This window comes from Gekko japonicus, unplaced genomic scaffold, assembly GCF_001447785.1.
Source record: "Gekko japonicus isolate JY-2015 unplaced genomic scaffold, Gekko_japonicus_V1.1 scaffold713, whole genome shotgun sequence".
Classification (NCBI taxonomy): domain Eukaryota; kingdom Metazoa; phylum Chordata; class Lepidosauria; order Squamata; family Gekkonidae; genus Gekko; species Gekko japonicus.
This window is the reverse complement of record NW_015172026.1, coordinates 355,627-375,321: the sequence shown is the minus strand read 5'-3', so window position 1 is coordinate 375,321 and position 19,695 is coordinate 355,627. Positions and strand designations below refer to the sequence as shown.

Genomic DNA, 19,695 nt, shown 5'->3' with positions numbered 1-19,695 from the left:
GTGTAACAGTGTTTTATTGTACTCAATTTTTAAACTTGTTGTTAGCCGCCCTGAGCCATCGGGTAGGGCGGCATAGAAATCTCAAAAATAAATAAATAAATAAAAAAATAAATAAAAAAAAATGGTTTGCCACTGCTAGCGGCCCTGGAGATCCAACCGTGCTTAGCTTCTGAGATCTGACAAGATCCAGCTAGCCTGTCCTGTCCAGGTCAGAGCAGTTAATTCACAGGGTCGCCGTAAGCTGGAACTGGTTTGACAGTCACACACACACACACAAACACAACATAATCCGGGTGTGATAAAGGCTACGAAGCTAATGGGAGTGGGACAGGACTGCGTGAACTTTCCCGTAAGCCAAGTTACCAGGGGCTTCACATCTGTTGCGTTGGAAACGATGCCTTTGGTCATTTTTTATTGGCACATAAAAGCAACAGAAAATCCCGTGGGGTGCGCTACTGTCTGAACTGCCTTCCCGGATGAGGCCCTGACCTCACCTTAGCGTACATGTTCGAATCCCGTTGACATGAAGAAGGTGGGGGAAGGCTGTTCTCAACTAGAATTGGACGGGTGTGTGTGTGTATGGAACCCCACTCTCCGCCACCAGGGTTGCGCTGGGAGGGCTGTGGAGGTGAGATAACGCGGAGTCGTCAAACAGAACGACACGCCAGGATTTATAGAGCTCAGAAATCCCCGGATTGCCATTGTGGAAGCCTAAGGAGCGTTGTATTAATTGCGCCGAGGCCCATTTGCAAGTCTAATGGGCAAACGGAGCAGCAGCGGAGCGTATTAATGTCAGGAGTGCAATTGCCGCTGGTGTTCCTCGCGGGGGACAGCACTTACTGATCACTCGGGCTCCTGTGAGCAAGCAGCTAACCTAATGCATGGCTTGTGCCACTGTTATACCCCCAAATGCTCCTTGTCTGAGCCCGTAGGGAAGCTCTATAGAATGGAGCAGAGCTTCCTTCAGGCCCTGGCGAGAGGAGGCGGGGAGGCTGGGTTTGGCCGCCGTGTTAAGCAGCCCGGGAGCACCCTCTCGTTTGTGGAGCGGTGTGATGGCGGTTTAAATACAGAACTGTTCCTGGTGCTTTCCAGGGTTTCACAAGCGCAAAAGGCAGCTTCCCGCATCCAGTGATCTTGCTATCTACATTCTGATAGTGGTGATGACAGCAGAAGAGGGGAAGGAGGAGGTGACAGAGACACGGGTAGCAAGAGACGAATGGGGGAGAAATTATTATGGGAGGGCCGCGGCTCAATGGTAGAGCGACTGCTGTGCATGCCGAAGGTCCCAGGTTCGATCCCTGGCATCTCCAGTTCAGAAGACCAGGCAGGGTGCTGTTTGAAAAACCTTTGCCTGGAGACCCTGGAGAACCGCTGCCAGTCTGAGTAGGCAATACTGGCCTTAGTGGACCGAGGGTCTGATTCAGTATGTCAGTTTCATGTGGTTACAGGGCATGGTCTGAAGGAACATGATACTGCAAGCCTTGCTGCAGCTGAGCAGGGCCGGGTCCTTTCGGTGCCTGGATCGGAGGCTGCCTCACAGCCTTGTATCCACTGATTCTACTGGGAAGGGCCATGACTCAATGGTCGAGCATCTGCTTGGCATTCAGAAAGTCCCCAGGTTCAGTCTCCGAGTCTGAAGAAAGGTTGGGTATAAATGAGAAATTGGTAGCGGTGGAAAGTAGCATCAAGTAGCGCTGCTGACTTAGGCCAACCCCCGTAGGGTCTTCAAGGCAAGAGACGTTCAGAGGTGGTTTGCCATGGCCTGCCTTTGTGTAGCAACCCTGGACTTCCTTGGGGATCTCCCATCCAAATAATAACCAGGGCCAACCCTACTTAGCTTCCAAGATCTGACAAAATCGGGCTAGCCTGGGCCATCCGGGTCAGGCCAAATGAAAAGAACAAGAGTCCAGGAGCACCTCAAAGACTAACACAAATTTGTGGCAGGGGATGAGCTTCCGCGAGATATTCTTCAGAGGTGAGCCGTGACTCACGAAAGCTCCATCCCCTGCCACAAATTTTGTTAGTCTTTAAGTTGCTACAGGACTCTCGTTCTTTTCTACCGCTACAGACTAACACAGCTATCTATCTTGATCTGTCCCCATGGAAGGCAAATGAGAAATTACCGATCGATACAAACGCATTTATGTGTGTGCTCAGACAAGGTCAGGGTTTGTCCTGGAATAACCACTATTTTCACAGCAGCCATATGCTAATGTATGAGTCTACTCATCCCATTAAAGACCAGGATGCGGGGAGGGAGTGGGGTTTAAATAACCACCTTATTTGGCAGGAGCCTCTTTTGGAAGAAGGCAAGCGACAGACTTTCCCTTGGCCAAGGGCTCTGCTTGTCACACTCGCAAGACGTTTTTCTCCAGTCAACCCGGAGCCCCAGATACAAACTCGCAGCCTTGATGCTTCCCAGAAACTTCTCTGGGAGTTGAACCAAGGGGCTCCCTGTATTCAGACTTCAGACAGGTCAGCCTTGTCCGGTAGGCAGCTGCCTTGGGCAGAACTGAGGCGAAGGGGGTGGTGGAAGATCTTTTGATTCCATGTGCTCTGTCACATTTGCACATTTAGCCCATACATGTTTTCCTGAACATGGCCCGGTGCAAATGCCGACAAGGCTGCTAGGTAGGTTCACTACTGTATAGTGTTCTTATTCCTACTTCTTTGGGGGGGGGGGCTCAAGTAGTCCTTTTCAGAAAACATGCAGCACGCCAAAATGGGAAGCGTCATTTTTGAAACTTCAAGTGGTACGGAATGGGGCAGCTATCAAGGACTAACTACTGCGAACCACCACAGCGTATTGGTGGTGGGGGGTTGAGCTTCCCTGATTACCAGTTTGTCACCAAGCCCAGTTCCTGGTGTTGGCTTTGACCTTGAAACACCCTCAAGTGAGTGAATCTGCAGCACTATCCCCTCCTGTATGAATGTGAAGGTCATTCCAGGTTATCTCTGGAGGCCTCTCTTGATGGTGGTGGGTCATGCCGGAAGGGCCTGTTCTGTGGTGGCGCCCATGCAATGGGACTCTCTTCCTAGGAGTGTTTACCTGACACCATCCCGACTGCATCTCAAACACCGGGCAAAGTCCATCCTCTTCTCTTGTGCTTTTGATCATATTTAAGATCATTTCCCTTGGCTCAGCTGCCTGGGCTTTATTTGTGTTTTTGCCCTTACTTTAATTCTTATGTTTTTATCTCATACTGTAAGGCCTTTTTAATTGGTGTCTTTTTAATTACTGTGTATGTCAGAGTGCCACTTTTTGTTGGAGGCAGCCTTGAGGAGTTCTGTGTCAAAAGATTATAAATCCTATAAATAAGTTGTGAGTCAGAGCCCAGTTTCGAACTTTGTTTGAGTTGTTTTGTGACTGGGTTTTGTAGCGGTTGCAGTAAGGAGGACAAGAAATAGCTGAAAGACTTGCGAGAGCTGTTGTGGTGTGACGATTAGAGGGCTGGATTAGATCTGGGAGAACTGCCCTGCTACGGAGGCTTGGTAGGTGGGTGACCTTGGGCCAATCACTGTCTTTTTAGACTGATCTGCCTCACAGGGTTGTTGTAAGGATAAAATGGAGGAGAATGATGTCAGCTGCTTTTGTGTCCCCGTCGGGAAGGAAGGTGGGTTATAAATGAAGGGAATAAAATAAAGTGACCAGTGCAAAGTGGACTAAATCCAGGTCCTAATGTGGAAGCCATGCACTCTGAGGGCTGTGGTCTTTCTAGTCTGGCTTCAGGCCTTCGATCAGAGATGGTCTAAGGTAGGGGTCCCTGATCCTTTTAAGCCTGTGGGCACATTTGGAATTGACACGAGTGCGACGTGGTGGGCACAGCAGCAACAGGGCTGCCGCAGGAGGTGGAGAACTCTAATCTGGAGAACTGGGTTCGTTTCCCCAGTCCTCCCCATGCAGCCAGCTGGGTGACCTTGGGCCAGCCACAGTTCTCTCAGAGCTGCTCTCTCAAGAGCACTCCTCGAAAGAGCTCCCTCAGCCCCACCTACCTCACAGGGTGTTTGTTGTGGGGAGAAGAAGGGAAGGAGATTGTAAGCCACTCTGAGACTCCGAGCGAAGGGTGGGGTATAAATCCAGTCTCCTCCGCTTCTTCTAACACAGTGGAGATCCTTGTGCTGTGGTGGCAGCTCCCGCCAAAGCAATATTTTAAAAATCCGCAGAGCCCATCAAATCCCCAGTGATCAATCAGAAGCCTTGCTGGGCAAAAGCCCCGCCCGTCCCCACCCACTTCTTAATATCACTTTGGTGGGCGCCAGGAAAGGTGTCGGTGGGCACCACGTTGGGGACCCCTGGTCTAGGGCTGTAATTGATATGGAACGATGGACTCTTGTTCTTGGGTTGGGGGGGGGGTCGCAGCTGTTACTGCGATGGGGGACCTGGTCAATAGAAATGGTTAAGGCAGCATTCACCTTGGCGTCTCTGCCCTGGGTCTCGGGGAGAAGTGCAGAGGATAAAGGCAATAAATAAAAACAGACGGCTTTGCTAATTTTAACAGCCCACAGCGGCTTTCGCTGGAACTGCACATTAACTTTCACTTCCCTCATTAGCTCAAACAGGTACCTGCTTAATAGGCTAATGGGCACAGCAGATGGAAGGGAGTTAGAAGGCAGTCCGAAGTAGAGTTTTCACCCTTCTAAGCCAGTTGGCTTCAGTGGCCTCTGAAGGGTATCGCTCGGTTTAGGATCGCCCCGGCAACCCCCTGGACTCTTAGTGACCCGCCTGATTCCTAAGAGAACCCTGTTCGTGGAGGGAGCCTCTTTGTGCAGCGTGACTGTCCTCGTGCAACGTTATATTGCTCCAATTGCCAAACCCTAGATGGCTTTTCCGGAACAGAGTTCAGAGACACCTTCCTGGAAAACAAGACACGACAGGAGTAAACCGGGGCAGCTTGAAAGCCCCGCTGCTCCTGGCTTTCTGGGAAGCTGGCCTCTAAGGACGCTGCTCAGCGAAGCAGAAATTGGAGGACTTGACAAGCGCTAAGGCTGGCTTTTCTGCAGCGTGTCTGGCACCGCAGTCCCCCCACCTTTCCGTTGCAATACACTCTTGCATTAGTGCAGCCCCGTTAACGGTTGCAGCGTCTGTCAGTCATGTTGAAAATGCAGTCGCTGGAAATGGCTCTTCTGGCATCAGTGCACACAAGACGGCGGTGGCGGTGCGTGGGGGGGTGGGCGAGCCCTTATCCGCCTGTTTGACAGGAGCAGGTGTGAGCCCTCAGCAGGGAGAGTGTAGCAGAGTGCCCTGGCTGCTGCGTCCGAGCTCACAGCCCACAGGCCCTGGAGATGCGCAGGGCGCTTGGCTGTTGGGAGGTCATTTTTACTGGCCACAGGTGATTAAGAGGAAGTGGATACTGTAAAGTCTAAAGCGATGCTTCTGTTCAAAGCCCTGCACAAAGCTCTGGCACAACAAGCCCAGAGTCCCTTGGTTGGCACACACTTGAAAGAGGTAGCCAAGAAGCCGGTTTGGGGTGCCTCGTGCAACCGGCACGTTATACGTTTATCGTGTTTTATAGCCCACATTTTGCCATTTCCGTGTTATTGGTTGCATTTCATGCCCTCATTCCTTCCAGTGCAGATAGTGGCATACACAGGATTTCATGAGGTCTCCCATTCGGGCTCCATTTAGACCCATTGTTTCGGCAGGGCGGCTATTCACGTGGCCTCCAACGGTGCCCTCATTCTGTAAGAGAATGGAAAAGCCTCAGAGAGGCTGGATTTTGCCAGATCAGCTCCATGGAAGGAGTTGGCAGAGCGGATTTCCTAACCCCAGCAGTCTGCCATTTGTCCCCAGAATCCTCTTGGGGGGGGGGGGTTTGCTGTGAAGTTCCAAGGAGAAGGGGGCGTTGGGTGAAATCACTTGGTGCCAGCCACCAGTAGAAAAAGAGGTTTGCCCGGCCCCACCCTCCCACATACTGAGAGCCAGTTTGGTGTAGTGGTTAAGAGCGGCAGACTCTAATCTGGGAGAACCGGGTCTGATTCATGCAGCTGCTGGTGTGACCTTGGGTCAGTTACAAGTTCTCTCAGAGCTCTTCTCTCAAGGGCAGTCCTCCAGAGAGCTCCCTCAGCCCCACCTACCTCACAGGGTGCCCTGTTGTGGGGCGTGGAAGGGAAAGGAGATTGTAAGCCGCTCTGAGACTCCTTCAAGTAGTGAAGGGCGGGGTATAAATCCAATATCCTCCTCTTCGTCCTCCTTTTCTCCTGCTGCTGCTGTTTCTTCTGCAGCCCCTGGCACAAGTGGTACCAGCCAGTATGCTGTAGCGGTCAGAGTGTCAGATTAGAATCTGAAAGGTTTGAATCTCTACTTGTGCCATGGAAGCTCACTTGGGCCAGTCACGGTCTTTCAGCCTGAACTACCTCACGGGGTTGTTGTGAGGGTCAACTGGAGGAGAGGAGAATGATGTGAGCCGCTTTTGGGTCCCCACTGGGGAGAAAGGCAAAGGTATAAATTTCTTAGTTAAATAAATAAAATCTCTAGCTTGCAATGTGTCACAGCAGCCAGCAGGGTGGGGGTGGGGGAATGAGGAAAACGTGCTTCACCAACTCCTTCCACGAACTTCTCCAGAAAGTGGACTTGACCGTAGGATTCGTTCTCCTCGGAATCACGGCATCCATTTAAAAAGCAAAGTTCCCGTTCCGCAAGCTTCCAGAAAGGGTGGTTGCAGTCGTGTGGGCAAAGTCTGGTGAAATTTTAAAGGGGGGGGGAGCAGAGTAAAGGAGCCCGGGGTCAGAGGACCACAAGGAGCAGAGCTGCATAAATTACGCAGATTGTGTGGACTCTTGCAAATTTGTTGAAGCCACATTTGCACACTGGTGGCAGCAGGGTTTGCTTCCGTTGGCACAGAGTCCGCACGGCCGTGCCTGGAAACAACTTGTTCCGCTTCACCTCTACAGAGCCACACCTGCACTGCCCCTCCCTGGCCCTCTTTTGGGGGAACTGACAACTTTTTGAAGTCCGCTTTTGTGACTTTAGCAAGCTCCGTGGGACTCTGCCTGTCAGAGCTCACAGATTGCCTGACGGCAGGTCGAAGGTGCAATGTCATCTCCTTTTCTTCTTCTTCTCCTCCTCCTCCTCCTCCTCCCCAGCTCTCTCGAAAGTCTTGCCTGCGGTTTGCCAGGGGGAGGGAGTGACGTCGCCATAACTCACTCTCCTCCTCCCGCCAAACGAAAGGCAGGTTTCCTCCTGTCTTGTGTCTGGGGGCGGAGGAGAGGGGGCCCTGGGAAGCAAGACTTCCTCCTTGGATGAGTGCCGGACAATCCTACGAAGTAGGGGGGTGGGGGCGCTTTAGGCGGTTCTTCTTTAGAAGAGGGCTCTTCCCCTTTTTCCACGCATGCCCTCCCCGAACTTGAGAACAGGCTCCAAGGACCTGCCAAACAGCCCCGGCACTCTCTGGCTCAGCGACTGGGGGAGATTGCGAAAGGTGTGCTACCCTGCTCAGGTATCGGAGGCGGAGACTGGGCACCGGTTGGATGAGGAAGCGCCGCACTTCCTCAGGGCTGTTGCTGTACTTTGCTCCTTCGGGACAGTTTCGCTTTGGGTCAACAAATGAAGGGGTGCGTGCCGGCTTCCCTCTTCCCGGCGAAGACGTGATCCGTCCCTCTCCCTGAAGGGGTTCTCCACCCAGGCTTCATCGCGGGAGCATTGGATTTTGCCACCCCTGTTCCTCCCAGGCCTGCTCCCCCCCCCATTTTGGTCTTTCTGGAAGCGGCACTGCCCAGCAATCGGAGTCTGGGTCTTTTCTCTCTCTCCTTCAAAGCAATGATGGATTGATTCTCTTAGTTGGCGGTGGGCACCCTGGAGCTTGAAGGCCTTCTTGCAAACAGAGGCTCTGTTGTGTGGAGTGGCAGAGAAGGCGGCATTTAATGAGCGGAGGAAATAGATACCTACACGCCACGCCTATGACGATGAGAGTTGTAAGTCTCCTGTCTTCACGTACTTGATTTCTGGATTGCTTAGGGACCCTAAATCTGATTGAAGCTGTGATTTTGGGGTGGGGGGTGGTAGAAGTATATTTGGGCTTGCTTGGTGGCACTGGGTCAGATAATGGGGCTAGAAAGTTGGGTTTGCCTTTAGGGACCCGCTTCTAATGATGCCCTACCCTGTCCTGGAATGTGCCCAGAGAGAGATTGGGAGATGGTCTCTGCTTCCCTTGCCTTCTGATCAGACGAAAGAAGTCATCGGCCAAATACCATGATCCAGTGTGCCAAATCTCTTTGACCAAAAACGGAAAACCCTCTGGTCCTCTGAGATTAAACGTGACAGAGAGAGCAGGTTCTGTTTTCTGAGATTCAGTGAGGCTGCCAATAACAAGATCCCTTTTTCTTTGTCCCTTTACTTCTTCCCCCCCACCCTCGCCTCGCACACACTCACTCAGAAGGCCCATTCTCGAGCTTTATTCAGTTGCAAGCCAAGGGGAGGAAATGTTGTCCAGTCAGAGCATTCGGAGAACTAAGCCTTTCTAAAATGTTTGTGGGTTGTGGATTATTGGGGGGGGGGGGAAGGTCAGTGATACCCGGCCTCTTATTGGAAATCAAAGGAGTACAGTGAGGCCTGAAATGGGCTTGGCGATCGAAATGCCTGCCTCCGATGGCGTGGAAGAGGCTTCTTTATGGATCATTTTCCAGCCATTTCCCGTTGGTTGGACTGAATTGAAATCTGCCAGAATCGCCAGCCCAGACCGTCTTTTTCTTCTCGAGAGTGTTTTCAGTGACTCAGACTTCAGACATCTGATTTATTTTTTCGTTATGTTGTTCTGACGATTAGGGCTGCCACTGATCCGTTGATGAAATTGTGTGTTACCGAAATCCTCCTTTTGCAGTGTTGAAAGATGCGTGAGGCGGACCCAGGGTCAATACGTCACCTTGCTTGTAACACACATGTGTACGTGTGTGTGGAATTAGCTCACACACCCATCCCGAAAATATCATCTCATGAATCACAAAAGAAAAACTTATGTTATTTCTGAAACAACACAGATGGCCCATATAATAAATAATGGGCTTATTTTAGTGCTAACAAGGTACGGTCTACGTTCGCTGGGCGGCCACATAGACCTCTCTGTCCCTTCGCAGCCAAGGGCCAGCTCGCGCTGAGGGGGTAAGCGTGAGTCCGAGCTCTACCTGATTGGTTCCATCCTGCGCTTGTCTGCTTCAGGTTTTGATGATCTACTGTGAATTTCTGAGAACTTTGTTTGTCTGGATGCATGTTCGGCACCTCTGTTAATACCTGTGCATCGCAATCCATATTTCTGTACTGATCGTCCCTATCCAAATGCGTGCTCACTGTGTCTCTCCGCCTCCTCCAGAAAGCCCTGGACATTCCAGCATAGGGTGAGTGGAACAGAAATACAGACAGTTTTGCGGCTGGTTTCGGAATGGCACATTCTGGGGTGAATTCCTTTGGGGGAGATATTCAGACGCACCCCTACTTCCAGTGGGAAGCAGTCCTGCCCAGAGAACAGCAGCATGTCAGATTCCGGCTCGGTTTCCCTCTCTTCCTTTCCGACCTGCTCGTTCTCTGCAGGGAGACCGTGGAGTGGGTTTGTGCCGTGTGAGCCCCCACCTGGTACAGTCCACGGAGAACTCTGTCAGCAGGGTCCCAGCCGTGCCCTCCTTTCCTCTTTGTCCTCTTTTCCTCTTGGAAGTGTTTAGACTGCTGCTGCCCTGTGCTGCTCAAGAGGTGGATGTGGTTGGTTCTCCCAGGTGGATTGAGTACAGCTTTGTGAAACCTGGGGGGAGAGTTAGAGTCCCGTGGCACCTTTAAGACCAACAAAGTTTTATTCAGGGGCATGAGCATGCACACTTTTTCAAATACATTGAATGGAAGCTAAGTTTCAAACTTATAGACAGGGGCTGAACAGCAAATTAACATGTGACATGATGAAGATGTTTTAAGATATGTGAAGAGGAAACCTAAACATCTTCATCACGTCACATGTTAATTTGCTGTTCATCTCCTGTCGATAAGTTTGAACCTTGGCTTCCTACATAAGAACATAAGAGACGCCAATGTTGGATCAGGCCAAAGGCCCATCTAGTCCAACACTCTGTCACACAGTGGCCAAAAATACCAGGTGCCATCGGGAGGTCCACCAGTGGGGCCAGGACATTAAAAGCCCTCCCACTGTTGGCCCCCCCAAGCACCAAGAAGACAGAGCATCACTTGCCCCAGAGCCCCTATCTATACCTTGTGGCTAATAACCACTGATGTGTTTGAAAAATGTGTTTCCAATGTGTTTGAAAAAGTGTGCCTTGCACACGAAAGCTCACACCTTGAATAAAACCTCGTTGGTCTTAAAGGTGCCACGGGACTCTCAATTTGTTCTGCTGCTTCAGACCAACACGACCAACCACCTGGATCTATCTTTGGGGGAGAGATTGCTTGAAACTACAGCAGCGCCTCACCTCCTTGCTCTCGTGGTTTAGGACAATGTTTCCTAACATGTGGGTCAGGACCCCAAAGTGGGCCATGAAGCCTCTGAAAGTGGTTCGTGGGCTAGCCCTCCCTAATTGTCACCCCCTGCCCTTTTCATTGCTTTCTTTTGTATTTTGGAAAGCAGGCTCTGACCCTGGAAATAGCATCTTCCAGATCATATGTTAGTTGGTCTTTCTTCCTCCACTGGATGTACATTTGATGGTTACTAGTGTGAATTTCTTAGAATCTTAGGGGGGATCAGAGAGAGAGTTAAAGGAGAAGGGTGTGTGTGTGTGTCAAAGGCTGGACTACAACCTCCATATGCAAAGGCTGTGTGTGTCGGAATGCCACTTGCTTGGGTTTGGGTTCCTAGTTCACCTCTGCCCTTTGTGAGATGTTTGTTGGTTTCTCAAAAACATCTGGTTAGCCACTGTAGAAGACAGAATGCGGAACTAGATGTGTGCCAAGGTCGTAATTTGCCTGGGGCACCGGAAAACCCTGAACCAGCCAGCCCCGGATGGGGTTACCATTCCAAGTAAATTTGGACTTGCCGGTCACCGTACCAAAAAGATTGGGGACCACTGGTTTAGATTAACCTCAGGCCTGGGATATATGCCATAGAATATCCATGGTTTTGCATGGGTGTCTTCCCTGCTAAAGAGCAGTTTTTAGTCGCCCGCTTATGCCCTGTTGTGACTGTAAAATGGTGATTCTCTGGCTGGAAAACCGGTGGCAGGAAGAAGGAGCCCAGATACCCGTGAGCTAAGAGCGGAGTGTCCGGTTAACTCAGACGTGGCCAATGGATCCTGGATAATGTATACTTTGGGAGCTGTTAATTTCCTCAGCAAGGGTGTCACGAATGATTTAAACGATCTCCAAGTCGTTCCAGAGCTCTCACAGGAGAGGCTGCCCGGGAAATCTTTAGCCTTGACAAATGGGCCTCTTAAACCTCCCTCACTGGGTTGGAGGGGGAAAGTTGGGGGCTACTGTGCGGAGAACCACTCTTCCCTATTCAGCCCGTTGGAAAGAGAGACGCATGCAGCGCAGGGCACCAAAGAGGCTGGTAAAGAAGAAGAAGAAGAGATTGGATTTATACCCCGCCCTTCACTCAGCGTCTCAGAGCGCCTTACAATCTCCTTTCCCTTCCCCACCCCACAACAGACTCCCCGTGAGGTAGGCGGGGCTGAGAGAGCTCTGTCAGAAACTGCTCTTTTTCAAGAACAGCTCTGACAGAACTATGGCTTGCCCAAGGTCATCCAGCAGCTGTGAGTGGAGGAGTGGGGAATCAAACTCGGTTCTCCCAGATTAGAGTCCGCACACTTAACCACTACACCAAACTGGTGGAGAACAGCAGCCAGTTCCTGAAGTGTGCAAAGTCCCATGTTATATAGGGCCGCAAAGACTTAATACCGGTTAGCGTCATTGTTGGTGGCTTGGGAGAATTTCGCAGCTGTGGTTGCAGAGGGACTGTGTGGCATTTATGGGCAGTAAAGCCATCCAGAGCAATCCTGTAAGAGGTAGAGCTATTCAGCGTACCTTTCTGATGCTCGCCGGAGCTTTGGGTGTGTTTCTTCAGGCTTAGTTCTGTTCGGATTCAAGGTTGGTTTGTTTGCCTGTTTTGTTTGCCTAGGTCAGGAAAGGGCCCCCCGTGAGGAGAAACAGCGGCCCACAGGCATTATCGGGCCCTGGTGCGTTTCCGGGTGTCAGCTGCCGATCCAAAGTGGGTGCGTTTCAGATTCTCTGAAGCTTAACCACTTCCTGGAGTGGAACCTGAGACTCGCAGCTGCAGAGATGACGTTTCCCAGGGCATGGGAGCTTGCAGTTTTGCTTCAGTAATCCTTTCACCAGGAAGTCTCTGCAGCTGGTATTGTGGAGGGTTTACTGGGCGCCCCGTGTTCACAGCCGGCCCAAATGTACTCTTTTGGTTGACCAGAAAGATGACTCCTTACCTCCAAAGTGGCAGATTACTCAGCGTGGTGCTTCGAACAAGTTGGCTGAAAGCAAAGGTGATGTTTTAGACTCGCCACTCTCAGGGGAACCCTTTCTGCGGGGCCTTGTGTGTACCTGCTGTGAACCATTCTGTGCAGCAGAGGCTTCTGGGACATTTCCTCTTGCAGGGTGATTTTTGGCAATCCCCTCTTCAGAGGTCTTACTTCAGGGGCCTCCTGCCTTTTGAGGTTAGGCATACAGTGACTGGGGATGGGGCTTTCTCTGTGGTGGCACCCTGGTCGTGGAATAACCTGTCCAGCTGTGCTTGTACTTTGATACCAAAATGAAAGCAGGCTAAGATGCTTTTTGTCTCTTATTTTACAGTACTGGTGTTTACTAGTTTTAATTTTTTTATCATGACCCTTTAATGCTTTTTAAAAGTTTGTTTTATCTCCTTTTTGGAACCGTCTTTCGGGGGACTTCTCTTCCTTGCCCATAATACTGGATTAACCCATTGAAGCTGATAGGTGGGTGATTCAGGAGAGGCAAAAGGAAGAAGCATTTCACACAAATGCAGAATTAACGTGTGGAGTGCATCGAGGTGTGGGAGTGGCCGTCAATTTAAATAGCTTTAAAATGGCTCTAAGCAAACAGATGAAGGAGAAGTCTCTCCATGGCTATTAGCCATGGTGGCTGAATGGAACCTCCATGTCCAGAGGCAGCATAGACCTCGTAGGGAAATCTGACTGGCAGCCGAAGGAAACAGGATGCTGGAATAGATGGACCTTCAGTTGGATTTCTGGGGTGCACTTGGGGTTGTTATGACGGTGGGATATAAATAAGTTCCCAAGGAACCCAGTGTAGATTTGTGTAGAGTGCCCACTTCCCTAAGAAGCTCAGAAGGGCAGCATTTGAGAGGGACAGACTGGCCAGCATGCTGCTTGGCCCCATGGCCTTTGGGGTGTTGCAAGGTTCCATCTTGTCCCCCACGCCTTTCCACATCTGCATGAAGCCGCTTGAAGAGATCATCTTTAGGTGTGGCCTGAGTCGCCATCAGTATGTGGGTGATGCTCAGCTCTGTCTCATTGTTGCAGCAGATCCCAAGGAGGCTGTGGAAACCTTGAACTGGTGCCTGATGGGTGTTTTGAGATGGATGAGTGCTAAGATGCTAAAAATGGAGGTGCTGCTGCAGGGGGGTTGACCCAGGAGCTGGGATGTCTCCTGTCCTGGATGGGGTTGCATTCAATGCTCCATCTAAGCTGTGGAGTCTTGTGAGCCAAAACTCTACTTTGTGAGCTACTGGTATTAAAGTTGTGAGCGAGCGATTTGGCTACTGCATAAATTAGTTTGCTCTGGAGCCATCCTTCCTGAGCTAAGACAAAAATGTGTGAGCCAGAGACTTATAAACTGTGAGCTAGATCACACCAACTCAGCTTAGAGGGAACACTGGTTGCATTCCCCCTAAAGGAGCAGGTTTGTCGCTTGGGGGCGCTCCTGGACCTGGCACTCCTGTCGGATAAACGGGTGGCCGCAGTGGCCGGAGGTGCCTTTCACTGGCTTTGGCAAGTGAGCCAGCTGTAGCCCTTCCAGTAGAAAACAGCAGAAAAACGCTGGGGGAAGACCATCAAAGATGAAATGCACTTGAAATGTCTGAGTATAGGGTATATTAACTATTTAAGTTGCAAATAAATGTCCACAATGAGTTGGTGATCCACAACCCAAAACAAATACAATGTTCTAGAGCAAAAAAGATTGTGTGTGTGTGTGTATAGTATTTTTGCATTTGGGTGGGTCGGTGGGTGTGCCCATGCCTGGAAGTCATGGCGACCTCAAGCCATACAGACAGGCCAATACCAGCACTGAATTGGACCCAGAAGCAAACTGGGAGCCTCTGTAGGTGAACAAGACTGGAGCGATATGATACAGTCCCTAGGACCCACTCCGGTCAGCAGTCTCTGGCCACAAGTCATGGCAACTCCTGGCGACTCCTACTGGGGCACAGAGGGCATTCAGAGAAGTGGCTTGATAGCCTGCCTCTGGCCTCCTGGCTCTGGTATTCTCTGGAGGTCTCCCATCCGAATACTTGCCAGGGTCGGCCCTGCTTCGCTTCCAAGATCTGATGGGATCGGGCTCGCCTGGGCTATCCAGGTCAGGGCAAAGATCTTGGTATTTTGATGCAAGTCCTCCTGGTAACATCTAGATTAGGTTACTGCAGTGCGCTGTACCTAGGGTTGTACCATCTATGCCCTTTGCCAATATTATTTCCAGCGTGAGCACACCGATAGTGGAACTTACCGCTGGATGTATGTTTTCATATGCACTTTACCACAGCTGCACCGCCATTGCTATGTAAATTATTTTTAATAACTATGTTGTATATTTTATATTGACATTTATATTGTTGTTTTATTTATTGCTATCTTGTGTAAGCCGCCCTGAGCCTGCCTCGGCGGGGAGGGTGGGGTAAAAAATCAAATAAATAAATAAATAGGGTTGCCCTTGAAGAGTGTCCAGAAGCTACAGCTGGTAAAGAAAGCTGTTGCCAGACCGCTGATTGGAGTGGGTTCTAGGCAATGTTCCCTCTAAGCTGTGGAGTCTCGTGAGCAATTATTCTGCTTTGTGAGCTGCTGGCATTAAAGCTGTGAGCAAGCGATTCGGCTACTGCATCAATTAGTTGGCTCTGGTGCCATCCTCCCTGAGCTAAGACAAAAATGTGTGAGCCGGAGGCTAAAAAACTGTGAGCTAGCTCACACTAACTCAGCTTAGAGGGAACACTGGTCCTAGGGACCCTATTGCTCCAGTCTTCTTCACCTGCGGAGGCTCCCAATTTGCTTTTGGGTCCAATTCAAAGTGATGGTATCGACCTGTCCATTTGGCTTGAGGCCAGCATACCTTAAGGACCACCTTACTCCCATATGAACATAATCTGACCACCCCGGTCATCTTCTGGAGCCCTACTTCACATGCCCCTGTCATCTGAGGCTACAAAATTCTGGGATTCCTTCCCGGGAGAGAGACGTCTGTCTCCCTGTACTGCTGTCTTCACCAGGTGGAAGACTTATCTGTTTTGCTTGGTGTTCCCTCACTAACCCTCATTAGCTCTCTCCCTCCTTTGTGTGTCTCTGTTGTGTCGATGTTTTATTTAATATTTTTAATATATCCATCTGTACTTTAAAGGCCGTTCCAGTGTTTTGATTGTTTGCCGCCTTGGAGACCCCAAGTAACTTGGAAAGGTGGCACACAAATGTCTTTAAATAAATAAATAAATAAATGGTAAGTGATTAAAAAAAAAAGGCTTGTGGTGACTTAAAGACTACTGGCAGATATCAGCATAAGCCGTTGTGGGCCACAGCCCATTTTCCCAGGCATATCTGAATGAATCTGTAGCCTAGGAATGTTTCCGCCACCATATATTAGTCTTTCAAGATGTGACAGAAGAATGTGAGCGTGCCAGGCTTTCAGGACAGTGCCCACCACAGGGGGTGGGTGTAATGGCCTCCCGAGTACTTCCCTTCACCTAGTTCCCAGTTCCCAGAGTTGTTGGTCCACTGTAGCGTGGAAAAGAAACGAACACATAAGAACATAAGAGACGCCAATGTTGGATCAGGCCAAAGGCCCATCCAGTCCAACACTCTGTATCACACAGTGGCCAGAAATACCAGGTGCCATCAGGAGGCCCACCAGTGGTGCCAGGACATTAGAAGTCCTCCCACTGTTGACCCCCCCAAGCACCAAGAAGACAGAGCATCACTTGCCCCAGAGTCCCTATCTATACCTTGTGGCTCATAGCCACTGATGGACCTCTGCTCCATATGCTTATCTAACACACGAGACTGCCTTATACTGAATCAGACCGCTGGTCCATCAAAGCCAGCACTGTCTACTTAGACTGGCAGCATCTCTCCAGGGTCTCAAGCTGCGGTCCTTCACATTACCTGCTCCTTGATCATTTTTAAATTGGGGGTGTCGGGGCTTGAACCTGGGGCCTTCTGCATGCCAAGCAGATGCTCTACCACTGAGCCATGGCTTTTCCCAGTAATATATACTCTGAGTATATAGGACTGCCCGGCAGCCTCCCATCCAGGCAAACTGATCCTTACAGGAAGTGCCAGGGATTGAACCTGGGACCTTCCGTGCACCAAGCAGGTGCTTTACCGCTGAGCCGCAGCCCCTCCCCAAATGAAATGGGAGAATGCCGCCATTTAGCCTGTGATCCAGTCAGATCTCCTGGGGAATGATTAGTCTGTACTGGCAAGCCAAATCTGAATAGCTATCTCCCCCCACACACACACACATTTCTAGCTAACAAATGCTTATTTGAAAATGCAGCCAAGTGAAGCCCCCTCCCCCATCAAATGCCCTCCAGGGTAAAAAAAAAATGGTGGTTTTGTCTTCCGAGGGTGCTTAAGTGTTCTTTCCCATCCTTTCATCCCCTGCCTGGGTGTAAATTATAGATGAGCGCTGCAGCGTTTTTTGATTTGCTCCTCCTGGGTGCCTTTTGGAACGGTGGCTCAGCTGTTGCGGTGGCCCCGGGAGAGCCACAAGCCCACGGCGTCCTTGAAGAGCCAGCCAAGTGCAGGGCACAGATCCAGAGCAGAAAGCTCTATATGCATCCACCCACAGTCTCACTGTTCAGAGCTTGGAATCTAGTATGGGGTGCAGAAACTGGGCACCCACGGCTTTTCAGGTGGTTCTTGTTTAATGGGGGATGACGGGCGAGAGGGAAGCATGGTTCGTGTTCCACCTGATCTCAGGCACTATAATCTAGACTCCAGTCTCCCACCCACCCCAACCTGGCCACTCAAAGATAAATCAGCCACTTTGAAGTCAGGAATGCACTTCGATGGGGCTCTCAACAAACCTGGAGATTGTCGAATGCCTGTTTCCTCTTGCCTGTTGCTGTCACCTCCAGACACTCTTAGATCTCTGCCTATTGCTACTTCCTGCAATAAGCGGGGCGCAAATCACCTCCAGTTCAGAGGGATGCAAGCAAAACACTTGGTGTAGCCCAAAGAAGAGCTGTGCAAGGGTCAAGGAAACAAGCTCACATGTCTAACAGCATTGGCTGTTTCCATTAACACGTCAATGGCGTAATCATCGCCCACTTGAACTCACTGCCATCTTCTAGAAGTGCTTAATTTTAAAAACCTTGTTCATTTGATCATGCATGATTCTAGCCTTCATGAGGGAGGTCAGGAGTGCTACAGTCAGGGATGCAGCTCGCCAGGGTTTACGGGGGTCTGGGAAATGGGGTTTGAGGGCTCCGTGTCATGGATGGTGTGGGGAGGAGGCGGTTCCAGGCAGGTGGAGCAAACTAGGAGATGGAGGGGTAGGGAAACAAGGGTTATTTGGACCTCGGATGCCACGACTATCCCTTTGTCTCTGTTAATCTGTATAAAGCACCCTGTACATAGACATACTTCACATATAACAAATGCTATATAAAACAAATATACACTAAAAATGCTGCTTAAAAGTAATGGGAACCATGAGTCGGATCCTCCCAATTCCCAGGCCGGGCTGAGTAGCCTTGAACCAAATTGCTCCTTTTCCCCTCATCTGTGAAATGGGTCTAATAATCACTGGGTGTCTGTGATCAGCAAGATAAGGTAGGCGGTGGCATTTCCTTAGAGGATGTAGGGCTGGTTGCAGATTATTTAAAAACAACTTAGATGGGGCATCAAGTTAAGTTCCTGAGCTTGCTTCGCTCTCTTTCCCGCATCCCAAAAGTCTGCTGATAAGATCCCGTGTCTTCCTGGCTCTATAGCTCCTTCACCACATTGGAACTTGTTATTTGAAGCGGTTTGTCTTTTTGAGCTCTGAGCCCCAGTGGGATTTTCATGCAGGGGCAGTAAATGGCTTCTGTAAGGGGTGTGTGTGTATTGTGTGCGTGTGTGAGAGAGAGAGCTGTCCTCCTTTCATTGATCTTCCTCTGTTCCACCCCTGGCCTCAACTGGATTTTGAGATCTGGATCTGACCACTGGGTGCTTATTAAGCATCTTCAACTGATTATATTTTGTGGGTTTTAGAAAATCCAGCGCCTGCTTTAGCGTAATTCAAACTGTGCCACATTGCGCATGCAGACCAAATGTTCATCTCTGCTAGCAGGTGGGCTGGTAAGAACATAAGAAGAGCCCTGCTGGATCAGACCAGAGGTCCATCTCGTCCAGCATCCTGCCTCACACAATGACCGGTCATTGTGATCTGGACTGGGAGAATGTTTTACATTCCCCCGGCAGCCAAAGTGAATATTTTGCAATTTTTTAAAAAAAGGGAAAAGTCATTTTTTTAATAACTGCCATGTATTAAAAGTATTACAAGCATCAATCTGCTAGACCTAGGGCTAAGAACATTAAAATAGCCCTGCTGGATCAGACCAGTGAGGGTCCATCTAGTGCAGCATCCTGTCTCATGCAGTGGCCCCAACCAGTTCCTCTGAATGGCCAACAACAGGGCATGGAGGCCAAGGCCTTCCCCGATGTTGCCTCCTGGCAAAACGTTTGTGGATTAGGAACTTCCATAGCTTTATTGCACGGCAGTTACAGCATCTGGAGGCCAACCCTTACAACCTTGCGCTTGTCATGTTCCTGGTGATAGCTGCTAAATTAGTTGCGAGGATTTTGTACAGAGCTTCTGGGACTCTCAAAGCCAGACTCATGACGTGTGTCTGTTTCTCTCCCCCCTCCTTCCCCCAACTGTCTCCTTAGCCGGCCTTAGGACATCCGGAGTCCAAGCCAAGCACAAAGTCCAACATGCTGCGAGGCCGCACCTCGGCCACCTCCGCAGACGAGCAGCCGCACATTGGGAACTACCGCTTGTTGAAAACCATCGGCAAGGGGAACTTCGCCAAGGTCAAGTTGGCACGGCACGTCCTGACGGGGAAAGAGGTGAGCGGAGGCCCGAGAAACGGTTGCTGGAGGTGGGAAGAGGAGGAGGTGGGGAAGATGCTTTGCAAAAGCGGGTGGTTGTATTTTGCTCAATCTCAAAGCGGACGTGGTTGTCGAACAATTCCACGGAGGGGCTGTGTGTGGACGTGTGTTAGGCCTGAAATAGTGAGGCAGCTTGATTCTGTGTTGAGAAATTACAGAACTTGTTTTACCCGGTGTCACTTTGAGATCTGATGGTTGTGGGTTTTGGTGGGTTTTTGAGTCAGATGACGGAGAGAGGTGAGTCAAAAGGAACCTGAGGAGCATCAGTGGAGGCCAAGAGGGAGAGACCAGCTTCAGCACTGAGTATAGACAGTTGGTCTCCAAATGCCGCATGTTGCTGCACCTTCTGCGACCATACAAGCATTCTTTATGACACCCCTCCCACCTTCTGGCTGGGATAAAAAGACTCATATCTCCGTTCCTAGT

General features: G+C 50.3%; 1 protein-coding gene across 7 annotated transcripts in view; it reads left to right on the top strand.

The window, feature by feature from the left end:
- The window catches only part of MARK2 (MAP/microtubule affinity-regulating kinase 2), a 174,744-nt gene that overhangs the window by 92,006 nt on the left and 63,043 nt on the right, over window positions 1-19,695 (top strand). For 6 of the 7 annotated variants that reach the window (XM_015420561.1, XM_015420560.1, XM_015420559.1 and 3 more), the window contains exons 1-2: window positions 7,494-7,911; window positions 19,048-19,227. In XM_015420561.1, the coding sequence (XP_015276047.1) occupies window positions 7,861-7,911; window positions 19,048-19,227 (231 nt within the window). In that variant the 5' untranslated portion in view covers window positions 7,494-7,860. Of the gene's footprint in view, window positions 1-7,493; window positions 7,912-19,047; window positions 19,228-19,695 lie in introns of those variants that run through there. The other variant, XM_015420556.1, reaches the window with a different exon arrangement.